Here is a 24,376-nt window from a genome sequence, read left to right as displayed (position 1 = left end):
AGTAATTGTCCATTAACCAGGAAAACCCTTGTTTTTCCCTTTTTGCCCCTCATTCCTAAACAGTTTGACCTATAACATCCCAAAGCCATTCCTAACCATCCCTTTGAGGTATGGAAACTTGTGGTATAATTTCGGAGATATCCATACATCATTCCACAAGTAATTGTCTGGAAACTAGAAAAATGCTTATTTGGGCCCTTTTTTTGCCCTAATTCCCAAACTGACCATAACTCAAACAAACAATCCAAACCTTCCTTTTGTGTTTATAAACTTTTTCTTTAAATTTCATAGATTTCTATTAAATTAAACTGAAGTTATTGTCCGGAAACCAATTGCCTTCTGACAATGACTACAACGTCAAAACAATATATGAACGCATAAATTTTTGCTGTCGTATAAAAGATTGAATCATAATTTCCTGTCAACAGGGACATCTACATATTATGTACAAAGTTTCATGAAATTCTGATGTAAAGTTTCAGAGGAGTTTAGATGACAAACTGTTGCAGTAGTATATTGAGGCCAATAATTTAAAGAGGCTAACTCATAGAACCAGCAGCTTTATATAACCGCAGAGGTCGAACCCTGAAAAGTTGGGGAAAGTATGGACACAACATTCAAGCTTGATACAGCTCTGAATTTGAATTGTGATAAAATGGTTGACACAGCAAAGGTTTCTGACACAGAATGAATGTGGTCTATTGACTGAAAACTACAAAAATCTTATTTGGGCCCCTTTTTTGGCCTCTCACTTTTTGAACTCCCCTTGGAGCAAGAACCCCAAACTCAATTCCAGCCTTTCCTTTGTAGTAAGAAACCTTGTAGTATAATTTCAGAGGGATTCATACACTTTAACACAAGTTATTGTCTGTAAACTAGAACCAGATGCTCCGCAGGGCGCAGCTATATACGACCGCAGAGGTTGAACCCTGAACAGTTGGGGCAAGTATGGACACAACATTTAAGCTGGATTCAGCTCTAAATTTGGATTGTGATTAAATAGTTGACACAGCATAGGTTTCTGACACAGAATGAATGTGGTCTAATGAACTTAACATTTTTTTTTGCCTTTGAGCAATTCACTATGCTGTTGAATATTAATCCTCACAAAAAAATGTTTGAAGAAATTTTCTTTTTATTTATGAAATCTGAAATGAGAAAAATTTAACCCCCCCCCCCCATTTTTTTTCGCATCCCCCTTTACCTTTTTCCAAAACTGATCTCAATTCAAATTCCTAATGGAGTTTGCAACAATAACTACTCATTTAAATACATCATAAAATATTAAAATGTAAAATAAAGTGCTTGTTATCACTGAATGGTAAAGATTGTTTTAATTTATCAGTTGGTAGTAAAAGTGAATATACATTGTATATTATATAAAACATGATTTAAGTTGATTCAACTACTATTCTGGACAAAGAAAGATAACTCCAATCAATTGAAAATTTCTTGCTATTGCACAATATTGTGCAATTAGATATTTCTTGCTATTGCGCAATACTGTGCAATTTAAAATATTTGCTATTGCACAATATTATTAATTCGTATATTTCAACAAATTTGATTCGTTTAGGGATAGTCACATGTTAAACTGTATTTTCGAAGGTAGAGAGAAAACAGCGGATAGCAAAAAGCATATTGACCTGCAAAAAGCATATTGCACAGTTATTTTTAGAATATCTAAAAACCAATCATACTTTGTGACGTCATGTAATGAATTTCAGGATAGTGTTTAGCGTTTTGAAACACATGATATCTGTGATCGATTATTTGACGAAAGAAATCTTCAAATACATAAGAAAAAATGTAAGATGTCCAAAAAAAAAGGTAAATGAAATAACAACTTATATGTTGTTATTATCAAGGAGACAATGTAATATCTATAAAATTCCAACAAACCTAAATGACGATGTTGATACAAATATGGTCAGAAATTAATAATATAACAAATATAGCCTTTGTATGAGGTCAATACAGGATATATCGACCCAAAGAAGTATATCGACCTCGGACTTCGTCCTCAGTCAATATACTTCTTTCAGGTCAATATATCCTTGTATCGACCTCATAAAAAGGCTATATTTGTATAATACTGTGCAATTGAAGATTTCTTGCTATTGCCCAATACTGTGCAATTGAAAATTGCTTGCTATTGCACAATACTGTGCAATTGAAGATTTCTTGCTATTGCTGAATACTGTGCAATTGAAAATTTCTTGCTATTGCACAAAACTTAATATTATAATTTTGGATCCTGATTTGAACCAACTTGAAAACTGGGCCCATTATAAACAAGAGTGCACACGCTGAGATGTCTCGCCTTCTATACTAATCATTGATATTATGTTGATAGTCCTAAGTATAAAGCTAAGCTTTATTACAACTGTCACATAAACTTAACATTAACCAAGATAACTAAACAAAGACCAATGAACCTTGAAAAAGAGGTCCAGGTCAGATGAACCATGCCAGGCAGACAGGTACAGCTAACAATGCTTCTATACAACATATATAGTTGACACATCACTTATAGTTTAAGAAAAATAGACCAAAACACAAAAACTAAACACTGTGCAATGAACCGTGAAAATGAGGTCACGGTTAAATAAAACCTGCTCGACTGACATAAAGATCATAAAATATTTCGATACACCAAATATAGTTGACCTATGGCATATAGCATTAGATAAACGGACCAAAACTCAAAAACTTAACTTTGACCACTGAACCATGAAAATGAGGTCAAGTTCACATGACATCTGCCCGCTAGACATGTACACTTAACAATCATTCCATACAACAACTATAGTAGACCTATTGCATATGGTATGAGAAAAACAGACCAAAACACAAAAATTTAACTATAACCACTGAACCATGAAAATGAGGTCAAGGTCAGATGACACCTGCCAGTTGGACATGTACACCTTACAGTCCTTCCATACACCGAATATACTAGCCCTATTGCTTATAGTATCTGAGATATGGACTTGACCACCAAAACTTAACCTTGTTCACTGATCCATGAAATGTGGTCGAGGTCAAGTCAAAACTGTCTGACAGACATGAGGACCTTGCAAGGTACGCACATATCAAATATACTTATCCTCTTACTTATAATAAGAGAAAATTCAACATTACAAAAAATTTGAACTTTTTTTCCAAGTGGTCACTGAACCATGAAAATGAGGTCAAGGACATTGGACATGTGACTGAGGGAAACTTCGTAACATGAAGCATCTATATACAAAGTATGAAGCATCCAGGTCTTCCACCTTCTAAAATATAAAGCTTTTAAGAAGTGAGCTAACGCCGCCGCCGCCGCCGCCGAATCACTATCCCTATGTTGAGTTTTCTGCAACAAAAGTTGCAGGCTCGACAAAAATCTAAGTATATGTGAGATTACCCGTGATGCATCTGGAAAATGCTAAATGTGCCTTGATTAATGGCGGACATTTGCATCACCTAAACAAATTGACACCCGATATGTAAGTATTACAATCCATATCTATCAAATTGTATGCTTGAAATAAGAAGTTTAAAAGGGTTCTGGTGTAATTAATAACTTTTACGATCGCAGTAAGAATACACGGCTCCATAGAATTAATTTGCATATTGACCGAAGTGACCTCACCCTATCCCGCCTATTGGGCTGTCCTATCATCATTTTCTATTTTTATACTCCTTCCTCAAAAAACGGAGGTGAGTGATAAAATTTATATTTTCTGATAGATATATGATTTCTTCGTGTATTGAGTAAATTTCGTAGTGATTGATGCATTAGTTTTCCTATTTTTTTACGTTTCTTTGAGTTGATTACAACAAAAATGGCGTTCTGGAGCGAAAATGGGGGTGGCTTGGGAAAAATGAATAAAGTTCTTCAATTGGCCTAGATTAATGTTCAAACATGTTTACAAACGTAAAACATTGGTGATAAAGTGTATTGAAGAAAGCTCAAACCGCTAAATAAGGGAATTGTGATACTTTTCTGTCTTTAAACATCAATGTGGTTCTCAGATGAATCGCAATTTACCAGGCCTAAATTGGGAGGGGATCCAGTTGTTATAATAATCTGATACTTCCTTCCTGTTCATACCGAAATGAAATCGTTAAACCATGTGTTTTGAAATAGTTTTACATCAATTTTAACTAGCCCTGTTCCATAGAAAACTCCATAGATTTGCCTTTGCCGATGTGGAAAGGGACAATGCATGGATGGTAATATTTTCAAATGTTCAGCCCAGTGTTTACCAGCATCATGGTAAATTTGTGAACGTACAATTTTACTGACATCAAAATAATGATACATCAACACAGTTCATCTACTTTAATGCCTTTAATGATGTATGCATATGGGTAGTGCTGTTTTGGTCTTCATTATAAATCACTGCCCCCTTTTATTATGCATGTTATTATTATGGACTCCCTTCTTCTCTATCTGTTATACCACATATCAAATGCATTACAAATTTAAGTCCAATTAATTATTATGCCTGTTAATTATGGCATTTTGCTAGGCTAAATAATGTTTTCCTGCAACAACTTCAAATCCAACAATGAAAGATGTTTTCCTGCAACGGTGTCAAAGCAAAAATCAAAATAGCCTTGCAAGATTTTTTCCAGCAACGGCGTCAAAGCAAATAATTAAAATAGGAAGACGTCATAATTTTTTTAAACCTGTGCATTGCAAATGTACCTGAGCTTTATCTTTTCTAGACCGAACTGCTTTAAACTATACTTCAGTCAAGTCCAGTTAGAGTTTTATATATATAATATATAAAGGATATTCTGTTATCCAAAATATCTAACATTTATTCCTTTTATTGTTATTTTTGATTTTTTGTTTGTTTGCGACATCTTTTGATCCTACAATATTGCAAAATATTTTATTTTAAAACAATAGAAACATTGCTACAAATATAAATTATTCCTGAATTTGCATAAACCCATAGAAATCTAACATAAATTTTGCAAATATAATTGTTCAAGCAGAGATCTTGAGGTAGTATTGCTATTGTTAAGGACATATTTGATATTGGAATTGTTTAAGCCATATGATATTGTATTATTATTGCCACATGTAACTATATTACACCTTTTTTTCAGTATTTTCCAAAATGCTCAAACTGGTGAATGTTAAGAAGAAAAGTCTAGGCACAAGGATTCAAGTCCCCAAAAAAGTCTAAGCAGTTGTGTGCAAACAGCAGTTGGCCATTCATGCACTAATCATGTGGACTAACATATATACATGATGTATATGGCATGCCTTCAAATAGAAATAGAAATACTAGTGTACAACTGAATGCCACTTTTGACCAGAACGTTCATTTATGGAGGATATACCAACAATGTTTCATTGGATCATTAACTTTTAATCTCTTCTACCTAAACTTCTTCTGTGTGTATGGAACTTTGATAGTGACTTGATAGATGATCATGTGATACCCGGGTTAAATTGGATTATTTCTATATTTTAATATAAAAATAAATCATTGAACATCTTCTTTTAAATTCCATTACATGCCAGATTCATTTAATACTTCAAATCTGCTTGGTGTTGAGTGTATATTGACGATTTACATGTATGTGTAGTAAAATAAGCAAGGAGACATGGGATATGATTGAAATGAGACAACTATCCATTCAATATCAAATGAAGATTTTAAAAACTAGTAGTCTACATGTACAATGATTGAATCAATGAATGTATGTCAATCACCATCAACAAAACCCATGCAGCATAGCAGGTCGATAAATATTATCACATGAAACCAACAGCCCATACATAATACATGCACAAAAAATTGTTGTTATACCAAATTTGAAGTTAAGACATAAGAGTTAAGAGATGCGGGATGTGGTATGATTGCCAATGGAATGAGACCGCTCAGTTCACCAAAGAAACAAATGATGTTGATGTAAGCAATTATTCAATCTATTGTTATTTCTTATCTTGATAGACGAAAATTGTTTTACATGTATTATACAGTATATTCGTAATTATGAGCTATAAAATCAATACATGTACAAGGCAAAATTGTACAAAAAGTATCTTCTGTTAGACAATAACCATTTTATAGTTATCATGTACGTCTTAACAAAGACATTTATTGTAAAAATAGTTTTTATACCAAATTTGAAGTTAAGACCTAAGAGTAAAGAGATGTGGTATGATTGTCAATCGAATGAGACAGCTCAGTTCACCAAAGTTCAAATGACGTTGAAGTACCGGTAAGCAATTATTCAATCTTTCCTTGATAGACAAAAGTCAGTGTTGTACATGCATATTAGTAACTGTGCGCTATAAAGTCAATACAAGGCAAAATTGTACAAAAAGTATCTTCTGTTAGACGAGAAACATTTTAGTTATGTTTACAAAGACATTTATTGATAAATATCTATATACACTACAGTTTAGACCTACCAAGCATGAAAGTTACAAACAGAAAAGTATTACTTTTGTTTTAATACTTGATGTAAACTGCTGTTGCGTACCTCATATGAAAGTGTACCAATGTACAATCAGAAAAAGATAGTCTTCTTTGATATATGACAAGTCGCTCTTTTCAAGTTAATTTCTGTATTATACGTGAATAATACATAACCAGGAATAATTCCATGACTGACTACTTGAGAGGCCGTTATACATGTATGACATGTATGACAGAGAGCTGACACTATAAAATTGCCCTATCAAATTCATGCACAAATTGATGAAAGTGCTCTGATAAGAAACAAAAGTGCATTTAAAGATGTAATGTTATTAGTACAATTAAAAAATTTTGCTTGCATTGATAATTTATAACACACTGGCTAACGTTTCTTTTATGCCTATATATGTTTATGATGAATGAAACCTGCTACAGTAACATGCAGAGGCAGTTTTATAGGGTTTACCAGTGGGCTCCCTCTTTAACAGTACTTGTTCCAAACTTATGATAATGACTAGCCACTATGTATATTATAAAACGCAATGCAGTAATTCGTCCTGAAATGTGTTGTCAGTTCTTTTTTGCCACAAAAAAATGTTTTGCACCTGTTTCCCGAGATTGAAAGTTTTTGAAAGAGTTTCCGAAGATGCAAATTTAATTCGCATATAACTATAATGACATAATTTACAAGAATAAGATTTTTTAAAATTTCTTTGACAATTGACTGAAAATAAAAAATTACAGAAGTTAACATACAAACACATTGTCAACTGCCGTTATTCACATTGCATTACAATGTCCATCAAATAAAACAGTTAAATTATGCTTTTTCGTCAATTGAAACTTGTCATGAGTGAAAATCAATAATTATTATGTTTAACAATGAATAAAGTCCTTAACCATTACAACATTGTCTATACGTCACAAAAATAAGAACACAACTCGATGCATGTGTACAAAAAAGAGGGCCCTCATGGGGTTTTTGATTATGTGATTACTTGGCCGTTTTTTTAATGATTATTTGATTATTAAGCCAAATATTTCATGATTATTTGATTACCTAGGACTGTATTTTTAGTTTATGATTATTTGATTACTAAAGATCAGCAAATATTTAATGATTATGTGATTATATTGGCAAAAAAATGGTGATTATGTGATTACTAGGACCCCCCCATGAGGGGCCTCAAAAAATCACGTTCCGATATCGTAAGTGACGAGTAGTAGTAGTAGTAATAGTGGCGAGTACCGAAGTCTCGCCGCGGAAGAGATTACGATAAACCGCGAGATTCCAATCCTTCTTACTATACAAATCCAGCATATCAAAAAAGCCCAAGGATTCAATTTGTGTTAAAATCAAATTTAATTTTATTTTGGACCCTTTGGACTTTAATGTAGACCAATTTGAAAACGGGACCAAAAATTAAGAATCTACATACACAGTTAGATTTGGCATATCAAAGAACCCCAATTATTCAATTTTTGATGAAATCAAACAAAGTTTAATTTTGGACTCCGATTTGGACCAACTTGAAAACTGGGCCAATAATCAAAAATCTAAGTACATTTTTTGATTCAGCATTTCAAAGAACCCCAAGGATTCAATTTTTGTTAAAATCAAACTTAGTTTAATTTTGGACCCTTTGGACCTTAATGTAGACCAATTTGAAAACGGGACCAAAAATTAAGAATCTACATACACAGTTAGATTCGGCATATCAAAGAACCCCAATTATTCAATTTTTGATGAAATCAAACAAAGTTCAATTTTGGACCCTTTGGGCCCCTTATTCCTAAACTGTTGGGACCAAACCTCCAAAAATCAAACCCAACCTTCCTTTTATGGTCATAAACCTTGTGTTTAAATTTCATAGATTTCTATTTACTTATACTAAAGTTAACGTGCGAAAAACCAAGAATACTGCTTATTTGGGCCCCTTTTTGGCCCCTAATTCCTAATCTGTTGGGACCAAAACTCCCAAAATCAATCCCAACCTTCCTTTTGTGTTCATAAACCTTGTGTTTAAATTTCATTGATTTCTATTTACTTATACTAAAGTCATTGTATGAAAACCAAGAATAATGCTTATTTGGGCCCTTTTTTGGCCCCTAATTTCTAAACTGTTGAAACCAAAACTCCCAAAATCAATCCCAACCTTCCTTTTGTGGTCATAAACCTTGTGTCAAAATTTCATAGATTTCAATTTACTTAAACTAAAGTTATAGTGCGAAAACCAAGAAAATGCTTATTTGGGCCCTTTTTGGCCCCTAATTCCTAAAATGTTGGGACCAAAACTCCCAAAATCAATCCCAACCTTCCTTTTGTGGTCATAAACCTTGTGTTAAAATTTCAAAGATTTCTATTCACTTTTAAAGTTAGAGTGCGAAAACTAAAAGTAATCGGACGACGACGACGCAAGACGACGACGACGCAGCCAACGTGATAGCAATATACAACGAAAAATTTAAATTTTTGCCGTCGTATAAAAATGCTTCTTTTTGGCCCCTTATTCCTAAATGTTCAGGGATAATAACCTCAAACTGACACCAAGCCTTCCCTTCATTATATGGAATCTTGTGGTACAATGTCAGAGATACCATACTGTTAAACATAAGTTATTGTACCGAAACTTCAAAAATACTTGTTTTTGGTCCCTTTTTGGCCCTTAATTCCTAGACTGTTTGCCCCATAAGCCTTAAAACAAATCCCAACCTTCTACTTAATGGTATGAATTTCATAGAGATCCATTCACTTAAACTTAAGTTAATGTCCGGACACCAAATGTGTCTTCAGACGACGACGCAGGCAACGACATCATACCATTATACAAACGCAAAATTTCTTTGCAGTCGTATAAAAAGGGCATAGAAGGCAAGCTTGGGCAGACCACATTTATATTAACATGAGACTGTACAGACCTTCTAAGGCTTCTTTGAAATTTAATAACTTCAAATAAAAAGTTTTATCTGTTTTTAATCGTTCCAATGATTTTGTCTTTTTGCTGGTAAAGAAATTGTTTAATTTTGGTCTTTCATTTCATTCAGTTTCATTTAATTTATTGACTTTTAAAAAAGTTGCCTCCTAAAACTGTTTAATTTTGGTTTCTTGGTAGTTATCCATTGATAACATAGTTTTTATTTCAATATCTCTTTTGATTTTACCTTTGACAATCTTGATCATTCAAGCGATTGATTGAATATCGTATTTGAATGCAGTGAAACTTCTAACTGACGGCAATTTTAAGTTTACTTTCAGTCAGACAAAATGGTCCAGTCGGTTATAAAAAGCCAGCGTTTTTGAAACTAAGAACTCCATGAGACAAAAGGTTAAAAAAACTTTGTTTTTATCTTATTCTCTTCAAAAATATTTTTTGTTTTAAGCATTTGAACCGGCAACATTCCGCCAGGTTCGGCCTCTTAATAAAAACCCTGTTATGTTCCCTATTGGAATTTTTAAAACAAGGATTACTTTTTATAGTCGAGCGTTATATAACAAATTACAGCTTCTACTTCCAAAAAAGTTTGACAGCTGCATGTATTTGGCAATACAAATTACGTTATGATCATTATAAGCAAATAGGTCTTTGATGATACTTAATAAACAAGACTGTTTTGAAGTTTTTACTTACATCATCAGCAGTTTTAAGGAATTTGGAAACTAATATTTTACAGCCTACTGTTCCAGTTATCAATAAAATGCCCTGTATAGCCTGAAAATAAATAATACAAACCAGTGTTTATACACAACACATGTTTAAGAAAACTTTTATTATATAACATACTAATTCTAAACATCATTTTCTAAATTAGATACCATTACATAACATATACATTTCTATAACTTAAAATGTTACATTAATGACTGAAAGCTCTTAAAAAATAACGCCATATAAAAATATATATTGGGTATATGAAAACAGTAACAAAGACTTGAAGATACATTTATCATGATCTTTAAAAATAAACTTCTTCTCCAACCTGATGTATCTTATACAACATTCTGAGGACCATGTTAACTATTTAGTTTAGTAGTTTAGTTATTATAGTTTAGTCTATATAGTCTTTAGTTCTATTTGTATGTATCTTTGTATTTACAGTGACTTGGTGGGTTTAGATTCAAGTTGTACAAAGAACACTTCAGTCATTTATAGCCAATTAACAGTGGTAGCAGAGCTCACAACATCCGGGGAGATGGCGAGGGCTCTGAGTTATAAGAACCCACCAAGCTTGACAAAAGAGAAGTCATATCAGTAATGGAAGAATGAAGTGAAGATGTGGCAACTGGTTACAGAATTGGACAAAAAGAAGAGAGGCCTAGCACTTGCGTTGTCTTTACAAGGGAAGCCAAGAGAAGTAGCGTTAGAAATAACACCAGAGCATTTGAATGTTGATGAAGGAGTTGATAAATTGATAATAGAATTAGATAAATTGTTTGAAAAGGACAAGACAGATCAAGCTTATGCAGCATATACAGCTTTTGATAAGTATCACAGGGAGTCATCAATTAAAATGTGTGACTATATAATTGAGTTTGAACAGAAGTATAACAAATGCAAGAAATATGACATGCCACTTCCTGATGCAATATTAGCATTTAAACTCTTAGATTATGCAGGACTTGATGAAAGTGATCGACATTTAGCTTTAACTGCATGTTCTGATTTAAAGTTTGAAACTATGAAGGCAGCCCTTAATAGGATATTTGCATCACAATCTCAGGGTGATAATGATATAGTTACTATTAAAGAAGAATCTGCATTTGTAGGAGAACATCATTTTGATAAAGAGCGTAGTTCAAGGAGATTTGGTGCTCGCGACTCTGCTAATGAAGAAATAAAATGCAAGGAAAGTAATACACCTTTCAAATTTGGTGATGGTAAAACAGTACATTCTTATCAGACCGTGAAGATACCTGCCACAATTGGGTCTTTAAAATGTTACATAGAAACAGAAGTAGTTGACTGTGAAATACCTCTATTATTGAGCAAAGATTCTTTGAAAAGAGCACAAACAGTTCTTGATCTCCAAAAGGATAAAGTGACAATGTTTGGAAAACCAGTTGATGTTCATTTCACCTCAAATGGTCATTATTGCATAAACATCAAAGACAGAAGAACTGGGCAGACCGATTCTGTAGTGAGTGAGGAGAAAATCCTGAAGGTAGATTCTGGATTCTCTAAGGAAAGAAAGAGAGATATTATATCAAACCTGCATAAACAATTTGGTCATGCCTCATCTGAAAAGTTGTTATCTCTATTGAACAGTGCAGGCTCAGTTGACTCAGATTTGCTCAAAGTGCATTGTCTGTTTCAAGTACCAACATCCGAAACCAAAGCCAATACTGGGATTTTCACATGCATATGATTTTAACCAAATTGTTGCTATGGATTTACATGAGATTGGTCACAATTTCTACTATTTGCAAATAATTGACTTGTTTAGCCGTTTGAGTGCAGCAGCTATTATCAGGAGAAAATACTCACAGTTGGTTGTTGACAAATTCATGCAGATATGGGTTAGTGTATATGGTGCTCCTGAAGTTGGAGTATACACTGACAATGGTGGGGAATTCAATTCTCAAATTTTTCGTGATATGGCTGAAAATCTAAACATGTCAGTTAAGATGACAGCAGGATACAGTCCCTCGTCAAATGCAATTGTAGAACGACATAATGCAACACTAACTGAAACAGTAAAAAAAGTCAGAGAAAGCTCATATCTATCTTGGGAAACTGCAATTAGCTGGGCTGTGAATGCCAAAAATAGTCTTGTAAATGTGTATGGTTACAGTCCTTATCAAATTGTGTTTGGAAGACATCTTAACCTACCATCAACACTAGTCAATAAACCTACAGCTCTTGAAGGAGAAACAATGAGTAAAACAATGGGAAAACACTTAGTTGGTCTTCACGAGGCAAGGAAAGCATTTGTAGCATCAGAATCCTCAGAGAAAATTAGGCGTGCTCTTCGAAAGCAGGTTCATCCCTCAGGTGAGAAATTCAGAAATGGAGATAAAGTATACTTTCTTAGAGACAATCAATGGAAAGGACCTCAGTGGCGGTCCAGAACTTTTCCTAAGGGGGGCCCTCTGACTGACCTAAGGGGGGGGCCGCTCCAGTCATGCTTCAATGATTCCCTATATAATCAACCAAATTTTTCCCATGTAAGGGGGGGGGGCACAACCCCCCCACCCCCCCACTGATCCGCCTATGGACCTGGTACAGTTATTGGACAGGACAATGTAGTTGTGTTTATAAGATATGGAGGAACTTATGTAAGAGTGCATGAATGTAGGATTTTAAGAGATATTGATGAACAAAAAGATAAGAAAAACAAACAACAGGAAAAGAGGGTAACATTGAAAGAAGGTCTAAAAAATCCAAACTTGAACAAGAATAAGGCTGAGCATGAAGTCCTTTATTATGATAGTGATGAAGAGGAAGACTCGCATGCCAACAATCAGTCAGACAATGAACAAGGTGAAAGTGACAATGAAGTAGAAGGACATGAATCTGAATTAGGAAGTCAGGCAGGTGACTCTGAACTAGACAGCAATAATCCTGTGAATCAAGGGCATGAATCTTATGAGGAAAGTCGATCAGGAGGTGACTTGGAGCTCGATAATGATAATTATGAAGATACTCCAGTGAGTGAACAGAGCTATGAGCAAGCAACTTCTGTAGTACACAGTAGAAGTGTTAATTCTGAGTGTAATAAAGCATTACTTTTAAAACTAGAGGCTCTAAAGAGCCTGTGTCGCTCACCTTGGTCTATGTGAATATTAAACAATGGACACAGATGGATTCATGACAAAATTGTGTTTTGGTGATGGTGATGTGTTTGTAGATCTTACTTTACTTAACATTCTTGCTGCTTACAATTATCTCTATCTATAACAGTACTTTCTGTGGAAAATGTTATTGAAAATCTTCAAATTTTAAGAAAATTGTTAAAAATTGACTATGAAGGGCAATAACTCCTTAGGGTGTCAGTTGACTATTTTGGTCATAGTGACTTATTTTTAGTTCTTACTTTGCTGTACATTATTGCTGTTTACAGTTTATCTCTATCTATAATAATATTCAAGATAACAAAAAAAACAGCAAAATTTCCTCAAAATTACCAATTCAGGGGCAGCAACCTAACAACCGATTATCCGATTCATCTGAAAATTCCAGGGAAGATAGATCGCGACCTGATCAACAATTTTACTTCCTGTCAGATTTGCTCTTAATGCTTTGGTTTTTGAGTTATAAGCCAAAAACTGCATTTTACCCCCATGTTCTATTTTTTCCATGGCGGCCATCTTGGTTTGTTGGCCGAGTTACCGGACACATTTTTTTAACTAGATACCCCAATTATGGCTTAGTTTGGTTAAATTTGGCCCAGTAGTTTCAGAGGAGAAGATTTTTCTAAAAGATTACTAAGATTTACGAAAAATGGTTAAAAATTGACTATAAAGGGCAATAACTCCTAAAGTGGTCAACTGACCATTTTGATCATGTTGACTTATTTGTAGATCTTACTTTGCTGAACATTATTGCTGTTTACAGTTTATCTCTATCTATAATAATATTCAAGATAACAAAAAAAACAGCAAAATTTCCTCAAAATTACCAATTCAGGGGCAGCAACCTAACAACCAATTATCCGATTCATCTGAAAATTCCAGGGCAGATAGATCGTGACCTGATCAACAATTTTACTTCCTGTCAGATTTGCTCTAAATGCTTTGGTTTTTGAGTTATAAGCCAAAAACTGCATTTTACCCCTATGTTCTATTTTTAGCCATGGCGGCCATCTGTGTTGGTTGGCCGGGTCACCGGACACATTTTTTAAACTACATACCCCAATGATAATTATGGCCACGTTTGGTTAAATTTGGCCCAGTAGTTTCAGAGAAAAAGATTTTTCTAAAAGATTACTAAGATTTACGAAAAATGGTTAAAAATTGACTATAAAGGGCAATAACTCCTAAAGTGGTCAACTGACCATTTTGGTCATGTTGACTTATTTGTAGATCTTACTTTGCTGAACATTATTGCTGTTTACAGTTTATCTCTATCTATAATAATATTCAAGATAATAACCAAAAACAGCAAAATTTCCTTAAAATTATCAATTCAGGGGCAGCAACCCAACAACGGGTTGTTCAATTCATCTGAAAATTTCAGGGCAAATAGATCTTGACCTGATGAACAATTTTCTTCCTGTCAGATTTGCTCTAAATGCTTTGGTTTTTGAATTATAAGCCAAAAACTGCATTTAACCCCTATGTTCTATTTTTAGCCATGGCGGCCATCTTGTTTGGTTGGCCGGGTCACTCCACACATTTTTTAAACTAGATACCCCAATGATGATTGTGGCCAAGTTTGGATTAATTTGTCCCAGTAGTTTCAGAGGAGAAGATTTTTGTAAAAGATAACTAAGATTTACGAAAAATGGTTAAAAATGGACTAAAAAGGGCAATAACTCCTAAAGGGGTCAACTGACCATTTCGGTCATGTTGACTTATTTGTAAATCTTACTTTGCTGAACATTATTGCTGTTTACAGTTTATCTCTATCTATAATAATATTCAAGATAATAACCAAAAAACAGCAAAATTTCCTTAAAATTATCAATTCAGGGGCAGCAACCCAACAACGGGTTGTCCGATTCATCTGAAAATTTCAGGGCAGATAGATCTTGACCTGATAAACAATTTTACCCCATGTCAGATTTGCTCTAAATGCTTTGGTTTTTGAGTTATAAGCCAAAAACTGCATTTTACCCCTATGTTCTATTTTTAGCCATGGCGGCCATCTTGGTTGGTTGGCCGGGTCACGCCACACATTTTTTAAACTAGATACCCCAATGATGATTGTGGCCAAGTTTGGTTTAATTTGGCCCAGTAGTTTCAGAGGAGAAGATTTTTGTAAAAGTTAACGACGACGGACGACGACGACGGACGACGACGGACGACGACGGACGACGGACGACGGACGCCGGACGCAAAGTGATGGGAAAAGCTCACTTGGCCCTTCGGGCCAGGTGAGCTAAAAAGGACCAAAAAGTGAACTTTAAAATGCCAAGTGATGATACTCCATGAGAAGGAGTTGTTCTGAGTAGAGCTGGTAAAGCATCATCAAGTAAAAAGAATTGGTACAATGTAGAATATAGGAAACCTGAAGACCTTAAAGGTAACAAGTTATCAATAGACTTAAGAACAGTTGATAAATTGCAAGATGTAAAGTCTGACACAGATCAGGATACAGAGGATGACGAAGAATCAGAAGAAGCATTATTCAATGAGATTGACTTTTGTGATGAGCGTAAAGCTAAACTTGAAAATTGGAAGAGAAATCATGTTTATCAAGAAGTTGAAGACTATGGTCAGTCATATGTATCCACTAAATGGGTATATACTATAAAAGAAGCTGATAATGAAATACACAGGAAAGCAAGACTTGTTGCAAAAGGTTTTGAAGAAGATTATTTGGATGAAATACAGAAGAACTCTCCTACATGTGACAAACAATCTCTTAGACTCATTCTTTCAATCATAATGCAAAAGAAATAGTCCATCAATTCAATAGCCATTAAAACTGCCTTTCTGCAAGGGGAGAAAATGCAAAGACAAGTTCATCTTCGTCCACCTAAAGAAGCTAATGCTAATGGAAAACTCTGGCTTTTAGAGAAATGTGTGTATGGTCTGACTCTTGCAGATGCTTCTTTGAAATGGTATAAAAAGGTTAAGAAAACCCTAAATGAATGTAGAGGTACTGAATGTCTCAAGTATGCTTACTCAATTTATACAGCTCTCATTCTAAAAGGTATGTTTAGTACTTATTCATTGTCACAACTTGTTCAAAACAATATAACATTATCTATGAAAAGTGAGGAAAACTCATGTTGGTAACATGTTGCACAAACGCTGTTATATGTCTGATGTAAATGGTATTTCTTGATCCATGTGATATGGGGTCCCTGTTGTTAGGTAGTTCTGACAAGCAAATAATGATTTCAAATCCCAGCTACCGGTATATACAATTTATTATTATTATGGTGTAATTTCTTTTGGGCTCATAATGCGTTTAAAAGTAAATCAATTGGTTCTCTGTCATACTAGGAAGACATTTTATGGAACTCTGCACTTATATTCAGAAATAATAAAAAAAACTGTCAATTTGATATAAAAGTTTCTTGCATTTTTATGCTTAACAAAAAGTCCCATAAGTTGCATGCCTGTCGTTTTAACACACCATTTTAGTGATGGCATGATTCAAGATACTGCCTTCTTTTTAATTCCAGTGCTAATTTTCTGAATTCTGCATCTGATATAGATAGAGATATAGATAGAGAATCAGCAATATTGTTATTAGTATATGAATCAGTATCAGTATCTGTACATGTACTTGTATCTGTATTTATACTGTAAATAAAAATAAAAACCGACATGGGAAGTCCAACCAGGCCTACAATACACCGGTGAAATACAAGCGAAGTAAAATAATACATTTAAGTACATTAATGTTTCTGGGGAGCTATCTCAGAGGAGTACAAATAATATTTCTTATACTGCATGAAATGTTCACCTGGGGAGATCAAAGCAGGTGTAGAGCAATATACAAAAGAGAGTATGAATGACCTGTTGAGATCCCAACTGAGTAAACTAGAGGCTCTAAAGAGCCTGTGTCGCTCACCTGTATTCACTGATGCGTTGGAAATTATGTAAAATAAGGTTAACATCATAATTGATAGTATAAGATATCATTAGATACTATAATAATATTTAAGATGATAGCAAAAAACTGCAAAATTTCCATAAAATTACTAGCTGAGGGGCAGCAACCCAACAACTGGTTGTTGGATTTGTCTGAAAATTTCAGAGCAGATATATCTATGCTGCAGATTCAGAGATATAAACCAATAACTGCATTTTACCCTATGTACTATTTTTAGCCATGTCTGCCATCTTGGTTCTTGGGCAGGGTCATCGGACACATTTTTTAAACTAGATACTCTTATGATGATTGTGGCCAAGTTTGGTTACATTTTGTCGAAGTCTTTTCAGAGGAGAAGATGTTTTGTAAAAGATTACAAAAATTAAGAAAAAATGGTAAAATTTACTATAAAGGGATATAACTCCTGAAGGGGTCATCTGACCATTGGGGTCAATTGACTAATTTGTAGATATTACTTTGCTGAACATAATGGCTGTTTACAGTTTATCTGTATCTATAATAATATTCAAGATAATAAGCAAAAACGTCAAAATTTCCTTAAATTAACAATTAAGGGGTAACAACCCAAGAACTGGTTGGCCGATTCATCAGACAATTTCAGGGCAGATAGATCTTGACTTGATAAACAATTTTAACCCATGTCAGATTTGCTCGTAATGCTTTGGTTTCAGAGTTATAAGCCAAAATCTATATTTTACCCCTATGTTCTATTTTTAGCCATGGCATCCATCTTGGTTGGCTGGCCTGGTCAACGGACACATTTTCAGCTCACCTGGCCCTTTCTACAAACACATCACCATCACCAAAGCAAAATTTTGTCATGAATCCATCTGTGTCCTTTGTTTAATATGCACATAGACCAAGGTGAGCGACACAGGCTCTTAAGAGCCTCTAGTTTAAACTACATATCCCAATGATGACTGTGGACAAGTTTGGTTAAATTTGCCTTAGTAGTTTCAGAGGTGAAGATTTTTGTAAAATAACAAAAATTTACGAAAAAATTGTTAAAAATTGACTATAAAGGGATATAACTCCTTAAGGGTCAATTGACTATTTTGATCATGTTGACTTATTTTTAGATCTTACTTTGCTGAACATTATTGCTGTTCACAGTTTACCTCTATCTATAATAATATTCAAGATAATAACCAAAAATGGCTAAATTTCCTTAAAATTAACAATTTAGGGGCAGCAACCCAACAACAGGTTCTTCGATTCATCTGAACATTTCAGAGCAGATAGATCTTGACCTGATAAACAATTTTACCCATTTTAATGATATATCAAATGAGTTCCATCTTTTCTTTTTTTATATTTCCTCAGTACTTTTGAAATGTTACATAATTCTATGACTAGTTGGTTCATTGCAGTCAATTCAAACCATACTTACTATGATTATAATTCTGAATCTTATTTTTTCTATCACTGGTTCTAAATTGACAATAATCTGTAATATAAAAATATATTTCATTTATCAATAAAAAAACAAGAATGTGTCCCTAGCACACAAATGGGGGAGAGGGGGGGTGGGAACCCTAATTTGGCATTAAAATTAGAAAGATCATATCATAAGGTATATATGTTGATTGGACTTCAACTTCATCAAAAACTACCTTGACCAAAAACTTTAACCTGAAGCGGGGCAGACGGATGAACAGAAGGAATAGAATGGACGCACAGACGAGAAAACATAATGCCCATAAATGGGGCATAAAAATAAAAAAATATCATACTTTTAAGTATTTTCTTGTTGAGACCTGAAAAACAGTTGTGCTATGTTGTAATATGGTGGTATCATTGTCATCGACTTCAACAAGGGGTGTTTAACGACCTTAACTGACCATTAACCCCTTCATGGTAGGCTCTGTAACCTGGAGCGTTTGAATTTTTTTAACATTAAATGAGTTTTGGAGTGCATGCCGATGCAGACCATTTTATGTACTGTACAGCGTTGGGATTGCTGTAAACAATGATTTGTGTGTTATTGAACCATACTGCAAGCGAAACATCTAGTAGTAATCAGATAATCAGGACTTGATCCAGCAGTGCATTCAGTTGCAAGATTATGTGATGGAAGTTTTTTTTAGATGGTTCTCAGAATAGAATCCTGTACGGCTTCTGAATGGATGATACAGGATTGGAATTACTTTTAATCAAAAGCTTATCCAATAAGATTTAAAAGTTCCAAAAAATCAAATTCAGATTTTACACAGTATAGAAAATATCTTCCATTTCTTCATGTCAGGGCCATTTAAAATATACCTTTTTCATAAAGCATAAAAAATAAGACAATTTTTTTTCAACTGCATTGTAAGTCAATTTTTGCCGCATGACCACATATATTTTTTTGGTTGTTATGCAACACTGACATTCTAGTAACAGGAACCGTACATGTTTTTCTCTAATTTGTGTAGTCTTCAAGAAATAAAATATGGAACATCACTGGTGTCCTACAGTAAATGCATTACAAATAATTGTGCTCTTGTAACCACAAGGGGTCTCTAAGAGCCTGAATGTCTCAAATGGATAATTTTTGTGTACATCTTCCATCAATAATTATTGCTGTTAAATGTATTTTAATATTCACATTGCTTAACATTAAGCCATTTTATATATGCATTTTTACATTATATTTGTTCATGATTTTATTATTGGTTGGTGATGTTGTACCCTTTTAGACTTGTTTTATATCTTATTTGTAGTGTACTGTATCATAATTATATGATCCATCTCCCCATAAGATGTATCATTGGCTTTTATTCAGTCATAATATATATACATGATATATCTATATAATAATTTTATGAGTATTCATTTAAGAAATGAATTTATAACAAGCGATAAGTAATGTCAATTTGCACTTCCCCGTATTTATACAATCTGTTACCAACTTCAACTGATTATGGGATATACATTTCCCCAACTTATTTGTTATTCAAGAGCTTGCAGCTCCTACTCAGATTTTGTAAATGTCACCAGTGTCTGGACAGAAAGTTAATGAACTAGGGGTACATGAATGTCATAGAACATCTCATCCTTTCTTCTAAAAAAGATCATCAGAAGGTACCAAGACCTTGTTGATAAATATTCTGTATCAACTTCACAAATAATACACAATGGTCATGAAGTATAGATTCTGCGTATTGATGTTGTTTGTCATCTTAATACGTGTTAAAGTGTTCTTTTATTTGTCTTAATATTACTTGTACTGTTTCGTCTGTTTTTGGTGATATTCATTTGACGAGACTATACTTATGCATCCAATCATTGTGTTGTTTGCATTATCTTTCATATTTGCTTTGTCTGTGTGACTTTTTGTGTTTCTTTGATACATATGACATTGCTCTGATCTGTACTAACACATCCCACTATTGTGTTATTGTTCTATTATAATTTTTGTATTCTGGTCTTTCATATTTGCTAATGCTTTGCCTATATGCCCTTTTGTGTATCTTTTATACATAATGATGTTGCTCTTTTTTAGAAGAAATACGCAATAAGCAAATAGACAGGACGCAAGAAGGAAATGTAAACTTCTAATTTACATTCTTCAGGATATGCTTATAAACTATAGACTATATTATTTTTATACATTGAATGACAAAATTATCTTATATCTCTACCTGTCTGACGTTTACATTTTGACGTGAAGCGCGTGGTTCTACGTTAGAGTCAATGTTAATCTGGCAATTCCGTCCCAGTGCTAAGGTTGTTCAGTCATTTAAGGCTGGATTAGGCATGCATAAATAAAAATTCAAAAATAAAAGCAATGAAAGAGGTTGTTAAATTTGATATATGCCTTTTTGTTCTTCTTTGTTAAATATTTGTTTGTTTTTATTGTTATTAAGATACTTGTGGTACTTGTACATCCTGTCATTATTTTTTATGATATTCTCATATTCTTGTCATTCATATTTGCTAATGTGATTTATCTATATGCCTTTTGGTGTTACTTTGATGCATATAGCGTTGCATGTATTCATACATCATGTTATTGTGCTATTGTAAAACTTGTTTGTTGCTTGTCATTCATTTTTGCTATGTGCTGTGTCCATATGCCTTTTTATGTTTCTTTGCTATATATGACGTGGCTCTGTACTTAAACATCCCATCATTGTGTTATTGTACTATATATAGATGGTAAATTTGTGTATTCTTGTCTTTAAATTTTGCTAATATGCTTGGTCTATATGCCATTTTGTGCTTCTTTGTTACATATTTGTCAGTTTTTTTTAAGTAATTAAGATTATAAAACAATGTTGACTGCTGTATCTTTGACATTTTTACCTATTGTCTATTTGAATTCTATAGATTAGATTAGATTTTATTTTATTTAAAGTGCAACCTGATACAATATACATGAAATTACAATTACATTTCAATACATTAGCAATAGTATACCATATCAGCCAGCCTTTAGAGGCTTATGAAGCACTAACAATATTCATACAAGATTATAAACATACAAAGAATATATATTAACTCGATTATTCATTCTCAGATCTGAGGTTGTCTTAAGTTTTTATAAAAATATTTCTCTCTTTTTTTTGTGTTTGTTTTTTTACATCATTGCATAAGTGGTGGTTTTAATATGTTAATTGTGAAATTCTCATTTAAAATAGATCTGTAATATAAATATGTATAATTTGAAAACATTTTAAGCTGGAATTGCTTCCCTTTAAAATCAAGAGCAAAAATAATTTAGATGATGAATTCAATTAAAGTATACATAAAATTTTTCTGTATGTGTTCAGTACTAGCTGCTGTTTGCACAAATTGTTTCGAATATCAATATCAAATCAATTTCCGAATATATCATAAATGAAAGGATAAAAAGTGGATGTTTTTCATATGAAAGTGTATGTAACATATCAATATGAGTTGCTTCCCTTAGCCACAGAGAAATGTTATTTTGATACATGTATATTGTCTTTTTTTTATTGTTATGTTGCATTCTGTGTATCTATACTATTAAACGAGAAGACCTCAGTTTTGGTGTCGCTTCTCTTCTTTCCACAATAAATTAATCAACACGACTCTGTGTCCTATATGTACAGTGCATAGTCGCATTTGTCATCCATTCATATGATTATTCAGATTGAGTTATTTTGGGAGAAAAACGAGAAAAAGGGCATCCGGATATTGTCCCGTCATTGGACGAAATTTTAAGTCAGATTATACTTCCGGTTTGCGTTTTTCTGTATACTTTGAACAAACAAATAGTACGAATAAAGTGTATTTTAATTCTGTTCAGAGTTTATTAAATGGAGAGAGTCTGTATACTATGTCAATTGACCACCATGAATTGAAAGTAAATACACTTTATTTATATAGTAATATACAGATAAGCGCTAAAATTATTCATGTGAACTTTTGATACTTTTTCTGAAATTCTCCATTCATTAGATATTTTACAAAATTCATTGATTACAAAAAAGAAAAGATGTGGTATGATTGCCATGTTGAGACAACTCTCCACAAAAGACCAAAATGACACAGAAATTAAAGACTATAGGTCACCGTACGGCCTTCAACAACGAGCAAAGCCCATACCGCATACTCAGCTTTAAAAGGTCCCGAAATGACGATGTAAAAATATTCAAACGAAAATACTAGCGGCCTTATTTAAGTACAAAAAAGTAACGAAAAACAAATATGTAACACACAAACAAACGACAACCACTGAACTACAGGCTCCTTTATACTTAAATGTTCATAACATACTAAATGTATGTTCATATTGAAATTGATAGAAAACAAAAGAATTTTGGAAATGAAGGAGGAGGTATAAACTTCAAACACCACTTTACATACTTTTAACTCCGCTCTGAATGCCCGCGATTTCGCGGGTGTGTTCTAGTAATGTTTAAAATCAAATTAGTGATATAGAAAATAGCCCAGGAAATATCGAAATACAACATGTACAAAAGGTATAGATATCATATGCCAATCAACTTATATTATATAAAATACAGTAATATTTTTCTTATAAATGCTGTTTACAATATTTCCAAGTAATATGATACTTAATATCAGTCAGAGCTCAGACATAAATAAGTCTGAATCTGCTTTTGACTCATAGAGGTCTAAATTTGTAAGTTTTAGGATTAGTCTCCCTTTAATGCAAGACAAAATACGACTTACATAAGTCAAATGTTGTTAAGCAAGAAATAATTGACCAGAATCAAAAAGTTGCAAATATTGACTACTACAAGTCGATAAGTGATCAAAATTGGTTAACTTCAAGACCCACGCATATTTATAAGGAGGTCATGCATCTAAATCAAATAATGACAACATTGAAAGACAATGCTTTGTCTTCTAAAGAAAAATATGAATGAGAGTCTAAAAAATCGGAGATAATGTTAATTAACCTTACAATGCAACCACCTGGAACTACACTTAATGAGGAAAAACATCTGTGTTTAGCAAGGATGTTCAATTAGACAATTACATATAGATAGCTCAAGTCCTTGTGAACTCTCAGACAGGTTTTTGCTGTCATAGGTTGTGTAGTTTGGCCACCAAGTAAATTTAAGTTTTTTCATCAACATAAATAGACCTAAACAAGTCTGTCATTTTATGACTTAGATAAGTCTAAAATTGAAAACTCATTTTATGATAAATACATGTTTTGACTTCTTTAAGTCAAAAACAAAAATAGACTTGTTTATGTCTGAGCTCTGACTGAATATAGAAAAGATATAAATATAGTAGGGCATTTCTACTAAGCTCGTATATTATAAATTAATAGATGTCATCATTATTCCTATTTCACTACTTTTAATGTTTGCACAACAAACACATTGTATATTGTAAAAATAAATATTATTTGCTATGTTTTTCAAAATTTCTTTTGGTTCTATACACTGTGCACCACACTATTTATATACTCGAGTCCTTATATGCTTCTCTTTTAGGTGCATGAGCAAGTTATTATTCTTCAAGATATATCTTTCCTGTTCTAAATATAATAATGAAATTTACTTATTAATAAGTGAGTTTTTGTCCATGTGTAGGGGAGACAATCAACACTAATTATCTCCCCTGTCCCAAGTACTATTGTTTAGACAAAAAGCAAAATAGTAAATTCTATTAATACTAAAAAATCATACAAGTGATAAAATAATGAATTATTTTACGGATAGTAGTATTTCATTCTATCTGAGCACATACATACATATGTTTCTGAAGCTATCCTTCTAACTATGCTAG

At 33.2% G+C, this 24,376-nt stretch overlaps 1 protein-coding gene across 1 annotated transcript in view; it reads right to left on the bottom strand.

The window, feature by feature from the left end:
- LOC139510159 (protein C-mannosyl-transferase DPY19L1-like) overlaps positions 1–24,376 on the bottom strand; it is a 306,322-nt gene that overhangs the window by 175,551 nt on the left and 106,395 nt on the right. The window contains exons 11-12 of the mRNA XM_071296510.1: positions 18,552–18,608; positions 10,064–10,144 (exon numbers count right to left, since the gene is read on the bottom strand). Of these exons, the coding sequence (XP_071152611.1) occupies positions 10,064–10,144; positions 18,552–18,608 (138 nt within the window). The remainder of the gene's footprint in view (positions 1–10,063; positions 10,145–18,551; positions 18,609–24,376) is intronic.

The sequence above is a fragment of the Mytilus edulis genome, chromosome 2 (assembly GCF_963676685.1).
Source record: "Mytilus edulis chromosome 2, xbMytEdul2.2, whole genome shotgun sequence".
Taxonomy (NCBI): Eukaryota; Metazoa; Mollusca; class Bivalvia; order Mytilida; family Mytilidae; genus Mytilus; species Mytilus edulis.
The sequence above is the reverse complement of the archived record's forward strand: the minus strand, read 5'-3'. Positions and strand labels throughout refer to the sequence as shown.